General features: G+C 37.3%; 1 protein-coding gene across 4 annotated transcripts in view; it reads left to right on the top strand.

Moving 5' to 3' along the window:
• The window catches only part of LOC132104271 (cytoplasmic dynein 1 intermediate chain 1-like), a 70,414-nt gene that overhangs the window by 24,814 nt on the left and 31,883 nt on the right, over window positions 1-13,717 (top strand). For 2 of the 4 annotated variants that reach the window (XM_059509616.1, XM_059509614.1), the window contains 4 exons: window positions 9,595-9,684; window positions 11,683-11,845; window positions 12,621-12,720; window positions 12,894-13,019. In XM_059509616.1, coding sequence (XP_059365599.1) covers window positions 9,595-9,684; window positions 11,683-11,845; window positions 12,621-12,720; window positions 12,894-13,019 — 479 coding nt within the window. Of the gene's footprint in view, window positions 1-9,591; window positions 9,685-11,682; window positions 11,846-12,620; window positions 12,721-12,893; window positions 13,020-13,717 lie in introns of all 4 variants that reach the window. The other 2 variants (XM_059509613.1, XM_059509615.1) reach the window with 1 other exon arrangement.

Here is a 13,717-nt window from a genome sequence, read left to right as displayed (position 1 = left end):
AATAATAATTCAAAAAATTATTTACACATTAACATTATTTTTGCATTGAGATGCTGTTAAATTTACTTTCTTTTCGTTTCAATAGATAGCGTGTTTTTAAAATTAGTCTTGAAATTACATTTAGAGCAGATTAGATTTACACACAATAAAATGAAGTTCCATTATAGTAGTTGGAATTATTATACAATAGTGAAATACAATCTCAGTAACTGTAAGCAATGTAAGGATGTGGTAACTTCCCCAACACATTATTTTAAATATGCAGTCCAATCGGACAAGACTTGAAAATCTCAAATCTAAAACATTTCCTGTGCACGTTAGCAGCGCTTCAGAGAAGATATCAGTTCAAAGTGTTGGCTTTCTTTATCTCGCCCGACTCTGAACATTTCCAGACCCCAGAGTGCGGTCTCACTCTCTGAGGGGAAGGCAGGTCTGTGATGCGTGGCCTTGAGCTAGAAGATAGCGGTACTCTAAAAGGACTTCGTGATCAATCTCAGCCGTTTGTCATGATGATGTCATAAAGATGACAAATGAGAATGATGAGGAAGGCCAACAAAAGGCCGTTCCTAAATGTGAAGTTGCTTTTCCAGTAAGGAGTCAAAGCATTATTTGCCACAACAGCAAACTTTGAAGAGCCTCAGAATGGGCTTCAGAAGGGGAGAAGAAGGATTGCTATGATTTATGTGTACGGTTTGATGAGCTGCATTCAGTGCATTTTAGCATTTTCTCTACCATTTGTCATTGAGCTATTGAGACATTCATTTTTTTTTCTCTGATGTTTTAGTCATTAATTTATATAATATTAGATTATTAGATTATATTAAAAGTTATTGTTTTGTTTTCCTTTTTTAATGCATAGCACATGTACAGAACCAATGAAATACAACAACTTACCAGCAGTGGAATTAGTAATTTAGTATGTAACTAAATGATAATAAAGTGTAAATGAGGTCAAATTTATAGTTTAGTGTGGTCACAATAAAGCATGTTTTAGAAGAGAATGTTCAGAATCGTAAAAAAAAATACAATGCAATGTTTATAGAAAAAATATACAAGCAATATAAATTTGATATTATGTGTGTATATATAGAGAGAGGTGTAAATAAATAATTAAATATTGAATTATTTTTTTAAATAATATTTACACTAGTATTAGTATTAGTATTTAGATTTTTTTACTTTTTAATTATATATATATATATATATATATATATATATATATATATATATATATATATATATATATGTGTGTGTGTGTGTGTGTGTCTTAAATCGCTGGGTTATATTTGGAGCAATAGCCAAAAATACATTGTATGGGTCAAAATTATTGCCAAAAATCATTAGGATATTAGGTAAAGATCGTGTTCCATGAAGATATTTTGTAAATTTCCTACTTTAAATATATCAAAACTTAATTTGTGATAAGTAATATGCATTGCTAAGAACTTTATTTGTACAACTTTAAAGGCAATTTTCTCAATATTTAGTTTTCTTTGCACCCTCAGATTCCAAATTTTCAAATAGTTTTATCTCGGCCAAATAGTGTCCTATTATTCTAACTAACCATTCATCAATGCAAGGCTTATTTATTCAGCTTTCAGATGATGTATAAATCTCAATTTTGAAAAAAAAAGACCCTTATGACTGGTTTTGTGGTGCAAGGTCACATATATACAGTATATTTATAAGTATATATATATATATATATATATATATATATATATATATATATATATATATATATATATATATATATATATATATAAATGTATAAAGAGTACCGTGGATAAGAGATGTTATGACTTTATTTTTGCAGTTTTATTTGGACAGTAAATAATTCTTTTTTTTTTTCTGAATTGTAGCTGAAGGTGTTGAAGCAGTATTGCTGGTTTGTCGCCCATCCGTGTGGTTTGTAGTTATGAAATGCAAACAGTGTATCCACAGCCATGGGCTTTCACACAGCTGCAGGAGGCCGTGAAGAGTGTCAGCTCAAGGACCTGACTCCACTCTGGCCTGTGCTCTGTGTGTTTGATGAGCAAGTAGCCAGGAGCACAAGTACTCTCTCCACAGCTTTTTTCCCCATCTGATTAAACAAGACATTCTGGCTCTCTCTCTGTGTGTCTGAGTGAGAGAGACGGGAAAAAAGAAAGAGAAGAGCTTTTGTTGGGTGGATGGGTCACAGATTGCAGACTGCAGCGTGTGCAGAATCTATCATCATGGCATTGTTTTCCTGTTGCTATTTTAATATTTATATTTTTAGATTGAATTTGTTACATTTAGGTTTATGCATGTCACAGACCATGCATTCAACATATTTGATCGGTTTTGTATTTTACTGAGGAATTGAACCCAGGGTCTTTGTATTGCTAGAACCAGGCTTAATTAGTTACAAAAAGATGAAGTGTTTAATTTTGTGAGGATTATACTGTTTTCTTCTGAATCAGCTTAATACAGTATGCAGAGACAGCGAGCCACTTGTAGGATGATATGAATAATGTGTTTGGCTGTCAGGCAACTTCAATCCAATCAATGAGATTTCTGTTTCCAGCTTTATTTCTAATGGAATGAAATTTCTGAAAATATTTTTTTTACATTTTAAGTATGTTTTCTAGTTTTAGAAGGGGTTTTGGGCCTGACAAGTGCAAATTGTCATGCAAGGAGATCAGATATACCAACTTAAACCCTCTAATTTGCCACTGCTAATTCAAATGTACTGCTGTTTTTTTTTTCAAGCAAGTTTATGCAAGGTTGTAGTACACCTATCGAAGGGATTTAAAGCCTCACTGCCTCCTTCTCATTTGTGTCATATTCAATCTGCCCTGTCTGAGGTCCATTATTGTGTAAGGATGCGACTCGAAGGACATTTTTCTGGCTGATGTGCCATTCAGGAGTGCACTAGATTGATAGTGTTTGTCTCATGCTCAGTTTGTCTTGCCAGTTCCACATTACAGGCCTCTTTCATGTTCCTGTTGCCGCCTCCTCAGTGCTCTGCCTCTGTTGTGGTCTGCAGGCTGCTTGACACCCAACTTCTGTATGTACTTCATCTTAAAAAAGCAAGACACATGTATGCAGGCCTGAAAGTGTGTCTTATATACTTGAGTGTCAATGTGTCAATATGGTGGGCAGTAGGGGTGTCCTCCCTATGTGTCTCATGCCCCATATGGAAATACCCTCGGCCCTTCAGTTCAATTTCTCTCTGTGTTTCAGAGGCCCTGAGGAAAACAAACACCCTCCGCCCCCTCACTGACAGAAAAAATCCCCACTTGTCAAATGAGGGGATTTTTTGATTGTCTAATCAGCTCCATATCCCAATCCAGAGGCCTGGAGCAGTGCAGCTTTGTCCAATAAAATGCTGGATGAAAGTCGCATCCTCCTTCCGTTTATTTGATGGCATCTCATCTCGCTTTTGGCTGCATTTTTTCACCACCATAATCTTTTATATGTGTCTTTTGTAAAGATGCTCGGAACTCTTCTGTGTGGTGATTATTTTAATAATAAAATTATTTTTTATTATAGCTTGTTATATTTTAAGGTTTGTTAACATGTTAACTTAATTAACATGAATTATATTTTAGCATATTTAATCTGTTTTTATATTACTGTTTTCAGACAGAAATGATAAGATTAATAATGAATTTGTATTATTTCACAATATGTAATTTTAGAAACGTATTAAAAGTGCTACAGAAATGTATTTGAATTGAATTAAAAACATTTATCTTCAATTCTAGGACAGTAGTTCTCAACCTTAGCAAACTTCCAAGGGGTTTTATTTAAAATGTTTAAAATTTCAAATGTGAAATGTAATTAAATAATTTTTGTTCTTCAATGCATATAATTAACTTACAGTGAGTATAGAAATTAGGCTTTTCAGCCTGAAATGAAGATGACATTTTATCCAGCTGTATTTACTCAGTGCATCTTATGGCATCCAAGTGAAAGATATGACACCAACATTTCGGAAAAATAAAATCAAATAAATCGCTGAGTTGGAAAAAGCATCACCCTCCTCCTAAAAATAACTAACTCTCAGTCAGTTGTTGCTAATCACATTCTCAATGGCACACAAAGCCTTTTGACTTTCAACTGTGATCAGCTGTGCTCATTTTGATTAGCTCAGCATGAAAAGAGCTTTCCTGGAGAATATCAGTCCTTGGTAGTGCAACTGAAGCAAACAATCAAATATGAACACACAGCAAAAGATCTAAAAGGATAAGTTGTGAACAGGCACAAGTCAGGAGATGGATAGAAAAAAATTGTCAATGCCTAGAGTCTTTATCAATGCCTAGAACCACAGTAAAGTCTATTATTAAGAAGTGGAAGGTATTTGGTACAACTATATATATATATATACATACATACACACAGACACACACACACACACACAGTCATGCCCAAAAATATGGACACCCTTGGTAAATAATACACATTGGCCACAATTAAGGACACCCCTAGAAATTCTTGTGAGTAAAATAACTCTGAAGTATATTCCCATTCATATTCACAATTTTGAGTACTCCAGGGTAATTATGAACATGAAATTATCCAGCCATTGCTTCCTGTTTCACAGAAATAGAAATAGGGGGCAAAAAAGCCCAAATGCACTTAATCATCCATCACAATGTATATTTAAATATAAATATATTTCTGATATAGCAAAAGATAATTGAGCTTCACAAATTAGTGAAGTGGCTATAAGAAAAGAGCTAGAGCAGTGAAAATTCCCATTTCCACCATCAGGGCAATAATTAAGAATTTCCAATCAACAGAAAATGCTACTAAACACCCTGGAAGAGGACGTGTGTCTATATCGTCCTAATGCATGGTGATGAGGTCAGTTTGAGTGGCTAATGACTCACAGAACCACAGCTGGAGAATTGCAGAAAATAGTTGAGTCTCAGGGTCAGAAAACCTTAAATAAATTGTCAAACAGCACCTATATTACTACATGGGGAAGTTGTGGCCTAGTGGTTAGAGAGTTTGACTCCTAACCCTAGGGTTGTTGATTCGAATCTCGGGCCGGCAATAACACGACTTAGGTGCCCTTGAGCAAGACACTGAACCCAAAACTGCTGCTGCCGCAGCATAAGTGGCTGCCCACTGCTCTGGGTGTATGTTCACAGTGTATGTGTGTTCACTGCTGTGTGTGTGCACTTTGGATGGGTTAAATCCAGAGCACGAATTCTGAGTATTGGTCACCATACTTGGCTGAATGTCTCGTCACTTTCACATGTTGTTTAGGTGGGTTTCAAGAAAAATTCTCCTAGCTCATCCCAAAACAAACTCCAGCATATTCAGTTATCAGACATGACTGGAACTTCAAATTGGACTGGCTTCTATGGTCAGATGAAACAAAAAAATGAGCTTTTTAGCAGCAAACACTCAAGATGGGTTTGGTAAAAACAGGGATAAAAAAGTACCCCGTGTGTACAATGAAATATACTGCTGTATTTCTGATGTTGTGGGCCTATATTTCTGCTGGAGGTCCTGGACATCTTGTTTAGACGCATGGCATCTTTGATTCTATCAAATACCGACAGATAAAAAATCAAAAAGTGACTGACTCTGTTAGAAATCTTATAATGGACCATGTTTGGATCATCCAACAGTACAATAATCCAAACACAAACCTCAAAAACAACACAAAAATGGGTCACTGGGCACAAAACCAAGCTTCTGCTATGGCCATTCCAGTCCTCTGACCTGAACCCTACAGAAAATGAGAGGAGTGAACTGAGGAGGAGAAGCACCAACATGGAGCTGGGAATCTAAAGGGTCTGGAGTGATTCTGCATGAAGAAATGGTCTCTGATCTCTTGTGACGTGTTCTCTAACCTCATCAGGCATTATAGGATAAAATTTAGACCTGTTAAACTGGCAAATGATGGTTTAAAAAATAATTCAATAAAAGGATGTCCTTAATTGTGGCCAATGTGTATAAGAGAAAAACATTTATTTCATAATGATATTTCCCCCCATTTTAAATTCGTACGATCCAATGAAAGGTTAGATTTTTGTGAATTAAAAAAAAAAAAAGATCAAAAGGATTAACAATGCAGATGAATTTTCACAGCCTTCTTTGATCATATTTACCCAGGGTGTCCATATTTTTGGGCATGACTATATATATATATATATATATATATATATATATATATATATATATATATTTATAGTTATAGTTCAGTTAATATAGTTTTTAAGGGGCCTTAAGAACTGCTGGTTTAGTAAGATTACTGATCTCAAGTAAACCATTTTACGATGCTCGATGCTTTAACATCATAAAAACAGTATGGAAGTGTGAGCCTGACAAGTGCACTGTAATTCTCCTTCAGCACTGATGTTTCCATGACCACGTCCATCTGTGAACCATTTGTGTCTGGTATATCGCGTGCAGTGTCTTTAGAGCGGGAAGTGCTAAGATCCTCCTTACCACATTCAGAGGCATTCGCTCTAGCACCCTCTATATCGAATCAAATGTTGCCACCACTACTCTATTATGTGATAACCAGAACTAATCTTTCACATACCCTGCACCCAGCCATTGCACAAATAGCAATTTCTGTTGCCTAATTAAGCAGTTAATTAGCTCGGGTGTCATAAGTCCTACACCCTGAGATAAGCTTGTGGTTTTAAGGATGGAAGTCCCATTTTGCTGCTGCTGCTGTGTTGGTCATTACGACTAGCAGCTTGACAAGCGGAGGATTTAAATTGCTTGAGCAGCTTGAGTAAACAGAGAAAAAGATTGAAGGCAGGTAAGATGTCAATACCTTGCAGGGCAGGTCCACAGTTTCATCATCCTGGCGAGTGGGGTGGATGGTTCATAATGTTCCTTCCCACTGAGTGAACCCGTATTAAGCACCAGGGGAGAGTATGTTAATGTTGTCTCGTTTATCCATCTCTTCTTCACTTTCAAGACTTCTAAACCGATTCCTTGATGACATGTTGGTTGCTGTCACCTCATGGGAAGCGCAAATAAACATTCTGACTGGGATAGGACATCAGATGCATTATAAATGGATTGAAGGGCATAGTTTAATTTACAAATTGGCTTGTAAGTTCCATCGCAGTGCTGATGTTTTTCAGAGCGATAAGGGGTGTCAAGAAAACATGCTTTGGCCAAAAAGCCACAGCGATGTGTGGATATATTGCAAACCTCTTGAATGTGTTTGCGAACCTTTTGACCACAGCCATGAATCAGGGTTGTTTTATCCCCCATCTGTGTGGTCAACGAGGCTTCGTGCGAATGACTTTCCTCTAGATCTGGTCATATCAGGTCACATCCTCCTCCAGACTTGAACATCCCGATCCAAAACCTTCTGACATAGTGTGTCTAGCATGTGGGTCTTCTGGTATGCAAGAGGTGTCCCGTTCTCTGCCTGTGCTATTTTTTGTCAGGCCCTAGAGAAAAGGAACAAACTGAAAATGAATGGCAGGTCTCTTTCTTCATCTTGGGGTAGGCCAGAGCAGTCCATGGTAGTGTGGTTGGCCAGGGCTGGCTGGCTGCCTGTCTGGGTCTAAGGACTCCTCTATTCCCCGCTGGTCTCTGGCTCAGAAGCGCAGTCGTATTCAGCAGCTAAACCACACTTGCTCCGGGCCAGACTCAGCTCACATCAGTGATCCACATTCAGCCTATGGGGAATCAATTGTCTCTGTGCTTACGCTCATATGCCATGGATTTCTCAAACTCAAAGTGTGTACATACTGTATTAACACAAAGCATTCATTATTATGAATTCAACATAGAGTATATTCTATCCACGTTTGATTCAAACCAAAAAAGTATTTGTATTTAAAGAGTGAATAAATGAACTTGGCTTGAAGAAGGGAAGTAAACTTTTCTTTATTTCATAAGCCAAGACTTTAAAAGAAGTTACTGACCAATTAGCAATTCTTGTTATACACCATTTCTTTTTTACAATGTAACTCTATCGACAGTCTTTCTGTTTGGATAGTTTTAAAGGTTTGAAAAGTTTACACAAAAAATATTCAATAATGTTGCAGAGTCAGTTATAAAATATATTTTTAGTTAGCAACAGTAACTGAGGCAGACCTTAGTGGAACATCAAATAAATACGTTTCTAACTTTCATTAATTTTATTTTAATGTAATTTATTCTTGTGATGCAAAGCTGAATTTTCAGCAGCCATTACTCCAGTCTTCAGTGTTACATGATCCTTCAGAAATCATTCTAATATGTGTTATTTGTGATTTGGTGCTCAAGTAACATTTCTTATTTTTATCGATGTTTAAAGCAGTTGTGCTGCCTAATGTATTTGCGGATAAATGTTTTTCAGGATTCTTTGATAAATAGAAAGTTAAAAAGGACAGCATTTATTTGAAATCGAAATAATCTGTATTTTAAAAGTCTTTACTGTCACTTTTGTTCAATTTAAGGCATATTTGCTGAATAAAAGTACAGGTAATAATTTATTTAAAAAAAAAAGATCTTACTGACCCCAAACTTTTGAATGGTACTGTACATTACTGCTAAGTGGTTTTCACTATGGGAAAAAAAAACTGATTTTTCTTTTCAGAACCCTATTTTTAAGCCCTATTGGATAGAGATAAATATAGGGAAAAACATTATTGTTTGAGATTAAACCCCAGTAAAGGCGGAAAATCTGTCATACTATAGCTTAATCCACAACAATGGAAGCAACTGCATTTTGCAAAGCTTAAATCATTGTTAAGCGTGCCTCCAGGGCCTTGCCTCCTCCTTGACTGGTGTGAACACAAATACACTGGTGTTAAGAGAGTGAGCCGCAACACGTCTGGCACGATGGGATCACTTCCTTCTGCAGACTGGGCATCCACTGTCAGCCCGACCCCAGATAATTAACCTCTGCCACCGGGGTTCAGCAAGAAAACAATCCCACAGAGCTCTGTGTGTATGCTAGCGTGGCGGTGTGTGTGCCCCGTCTACAGGTGCCTGTGAGGGTGTTAAGCGTCATCCTTCTCGCCATCTGCAGGCATGGGACAGGGTAATGGAGAGGGCTAGGAACACATGCCCAGTGCTTCGGATGGCGTAGCAGGTGGCTGAAAGTGGATAGCGCAAGACTGGGTCTTTGACTGAGGTGACTAGGTTAATTAAGGGGTGAGTCGTCAGGTCCTGGGGGGCCCCGGGGCAGGCATTTGGGGGGTTGATCGAGTGCAGAAAGAGGGCACGCCACTCACCCCCTCCGCTTCCTGTGGGGTATCTGTGCCTCTCTTCATGAGCGGACCTCTGGATTCATAAACTTACACAAACGCATGCACACGTGTAGCACATATGTTCTTTGGGTCCTAAAGGAAGTGTCTTTTAACTGAGTGTGTTGTTTCTCCAGAGCTCACGGTTGTGAAAATGCAGCTGTGCAAATCCACATTGAACCGAAAAAACAACATGCCGTGTTGATCCAAAACAAGCATTGAGTTTGAGCATCTGATTAGTAAAGAGTCTGATTGTGAAATGAGTCAGTATGTCAGGTACAGAAGATCTGTAAGCTATTATTATGGAAGAGTCTGGGGCTCAGGGTGGGTCACAGGGAGCCAGTGAAATTTGGCAGGTGTCATAGAACAGAGACTCAATGTGACCTTTTGTGTGTGCTTTCAGAAGATGAAGAGGAGGAAGAAGAGGTCACAGAAGCGAAAGCTGGCCCAGAAAATGACCTGCAGGAGGAGGAAGAAAGCAAGGACACAAAGGAAGGTAAGAGTGGGTGTGAGTGTGTTTGCTTAGTTCACTTAGCTATATCTTATGATACCTCCCTTTTATGTCCTAATGCTGCAACATGCCTTAACTACCAAATATTATATTATATTATATTATATTATATTATATTATATTATATTATATTATATTATATTATATTATATTATATTATATTATATTATATTATATTATATTATATTATATTATATGATATGATATGATATCATATGATATCATATCATATCATATCATATCATATCATACATATCATACATATCATATCATATCATATCATATTATATTATCAGAAAGCACTGTATTTATACTTTAATGCTACAACATGGCACAGCTAGAGCTATATATTACATTATTTAAAAAAGATACTAAATCAGGACTTTTTTATTATAGTTTTAAACTTAATCTAAATCTAATCTGTATTTAAATAATTTTAAATAATAAAATCGATAAAAAATATATGTATATAAGTCTATGTTATATCCTAATTTAGATGGCAACTGTGCGTGTGTGAAGGTGTTCCAAAGGTTGCACTCTGTTAAAAAAGCATGTTTCCAACACAAACAGCCTCCACCTGGCACAAATTTAGCACATTTGACTTCTGTATGTTGGATGTTACACGGAACAACATCTGCTCATTTCGGGCTCAGCGAGAGAGACGTCTCTTTACAGTAAAGCCTGAGGTTGAGACGCATGTTCTGCACACATGTTCCATAGGTGCCAATAGAAACCATATCAGCTCTGTAGATAAATTACCCACACTGACTGAAATTCAATGAGGCTGTTCCACAAGGGCAATTCCTTCTGTGTTGGCATAGCTGGGATTTTATTGTCGCCTTCTTTTTGATGTTTCAAAGCGAAATGCATCCTGTTAGTGGTTAATAAGCCATGGGTGGAGTGACATGACATTTAGGGGTGTATTAACTTGACGTAGTGTCTCTAATAATTTACCATGTGATTTACAGCTTGTGCTGTTATGCAAGTCATGTGACGTAAAACCTTCAGCCAGTGAAGTAATGTGTGCACCTTATAATTACAGTACAGTACGATGATGCAAACATTTCCACTACTGTACAAATCACGTTTTTCTTACCTGTCCTGCTTTAGTAGTTTGTGTTTGGGCCTCCCACATGTCAAAATTCCCAAAGTCACCAAACAGGATCAGCAGAGCGTTGAGTGGTCACTCGCGTGTGACCCCTGCTGCCATATCAGATGGCATTCTTGCTGGGGGGGCTGGGCTTATCGGGCGCGGCATTCTGGGTCAGGCCTGATCGAACTTTAATGTCACTAGACCCCAGCAAGTGGACTTCAAAGCGAGCGGAGAGTGCATTCTTTGTGTAAGTGTACAGGGTAAATAACTAGAGAGAGGCCGGACAGAGGCAGACTGTGAAAGCACACGAGGGCTGACTCCACGCTGACTTTGATCACGCTTGTCTTCCTTATGAGTCATCAAAAAAGGCACGCAAATCAAGTGGGCTCAGATCAAAGGGACGGGCCCCTAATAGTCCGGGAGAAAATGGAGAAACGCAATAACATCAAAAAAGGAAGAGAAAAACTGGGAGTGTTGTCATTATGGAAAGAAGAACTAAGAGCTGTGTGTTCGCTAATGTACAGTATTTGCTCATTCATTTATTATTTGTTTGTCGTTTTCATGCCCATATCTCCTGTCTAATTGGCTTAAATACCTCCAAGGCTTGTTGGGAGTCAGGAATAAGAATGTGGGCGAGTTTGTTTGGGTATAGTTTGTACAGTTACTGCTCATCGTTATGTCGTACAGCCATGATTTTGTCTGTGGTTAAATCCGTTTGTTAGTGTTATTGTATGTAAGTGGTATGTATAAACATGTAGCCCATTTTTGCAGCCATGGCATGTGCTTTTGTGTGTTTTTACATTAAAATGTATGGCCTGTTCTTTATTTATTTACTGGGCAGCTGTGTTTACGTCTTCATTTTGTTGTGTTTTGTCTTGTGTGTGGATCAGGCCACCCGCGGGAGCTGACGGAGGAAGAGAAACAGCAGGTTTTGCACTCAGAGGAGTTCCTCATCTTCTTTGACCGCGGTATTCGTGTGATGGAAAGAGCGTTAGCTGAGGACTCCAACATCTTCTTTGACTACAGCGGACGAGACCTGGAGGAAAAAGAGGGGTAAGAACGTGATGTGTAACACAGATGTGGCTTTATATATAGAAAGATGGTTTCTGAGTTAAATATGAAGTATTTTATGCATTTTAAATATTTAATAATTAATTCTTATATATTAAAAACATTCTTTAACAACAGTCGAAAATAATAATGCATTAATAATGGTTATATTATTACAAACTTGATAGCAGTGAAATTAAAATTTATGTAAGAAATTGTACCACTTTGACATCCAAATGATAATTAATCTACATAAATTGGAACCCAAAAAACCGAATGTAGTTACACAATATAAACTGCTTTAATTTTCTGGATTTCATTTTAATTAAATTTTAATTTTCTGGATGGTCAGTTTTATATTTATAATATTTTTTCAAGCAATGGATGTAGGTTGCTCCAGTGTTATGATCTGTCATAAAATAAATGATCACACAAATTATCATATCACTGTTGAAGTTATCACATTTTAAAATTTATAGTGTATTATCAACAAATTTTCTGCAGAACCTGATATAAATATAACAAAAATAGGAATGGTTGGTGTTAGTTTGTAGTATGTGTTATAATCAGGCTAACATGAAAACCATTGAAGACTATAGCATGTCCTCAATGAGCTGAATTTGTTTGTGTGTGTGTGTGTGTGTGTGTGTGTGTGTGTGTGTGTGTCTGTCTGTCTGTCTGTCTGTCTGTCTATGGTTAGCTTTAATTTTATGTTGTGAATAGTAAAGTTTATATTAAAACCCCAGAGCCAATGTTAATAAGAGTATCTCTCTCTCAGAGATCTGCAGGGTGGCTCCAGCCTCTCTCTCAATCGTCTGTTCTATGATGAGCACTGGTCAAAGCACAGGGTCATCACCTGTCTGGACTGGTCCCCTCAGGTAGACTGACCTCCCTCTCTGACCTCCTGTATATGTCAGCACCTGTTCATTTAAAAGGGAGAATCCTCCCATTCTTTGTCTCTGAGTCAGCTTTATCATCCTCTTCTCTGTTCTCTGTTCTCTTACTCTCTCATCTTTCTCCTGCCTCCACTCTCTTCTCTTCATATTTCCAGTATCCTGAGCTCTTGGTGGCCTCTTACAACAACAATGAAGACGCTCCTCATGAGCCAGACGGTGTGGCTTTGGTGTGGAATATGAAATTCAAGAAGACCACACCAGAGTACATCTACCACTGCCAGGTGAAACCCCTTAACACAACACAAATTTACACACTTACCCTCCAAATATCGCGTCACACTGAATATTAAGGAAGTGAAAACTGCTATTGCAAGAAAATGTTAAAGAGATTCTGTGATCATTTACTCACCCACATGTCATTCCAAACCCATATGAGTTTTAACTCTGCAGAGTCCAAAAGAAGATAGTTGGAAGAATATTGGGAACCAAAGAGTTGCTGGTAGCTATTGACTTTCATAGTATTTTTTTCTCCATACTTTGAAAGTCAATGGCTCCAGCAGCTGTTTGGTTACCGGCATTCTTCAAGGTACCTTTTTTTGTGTGTGTGTGTTTAACAGAAGAAAGAAACTCACACAGGTTTGGAAAAACTTGAAATCAATTTTTGGATGAACTATCCCTTTAAAAAATTGGGGTTTAAATATTTATTTTAGAGATTTAACTTTTTGCTGAGTTAAAAATACATTTATCATTGGGTTTTATTGTTACACACTGCATGCTATATTGCATACGATTTTAAAAACTGTAGGCAACATGTAGTACATACTTTTTTAGTAAGCAGCTCACTTGTATCCCATTCCAAATATGCCTCTAGTATTCCAAGCACTTCTCAATAAATTTATAATAAAATGACCTAATTGGAAAGCCATGATAAAGGAAGTGGTAGCTTCAATTAAAGGGAGATCTAATGGAGTGTACCACT

Source organism: Carassius carassius, chromosome 25, assembly GCF_963082965.1.
Source record: "Carassius carassius chromosome 25, fCarCar2.1, whole genome shotgun sequence".
In the NCBI taxonomy this organism is placed as follows: domain Eukaryota; kingdom Metazoa; phylum Chordata; class Actinopteri; order Cypriniformes; family Cyprinidae; genus Carassius; species Carassius carassius.
The sequence above is the reverse complement of the archived record's forward strand: the minus strand, read 5'-3'. Positions and strand labels throughout refer to the sequence as shown.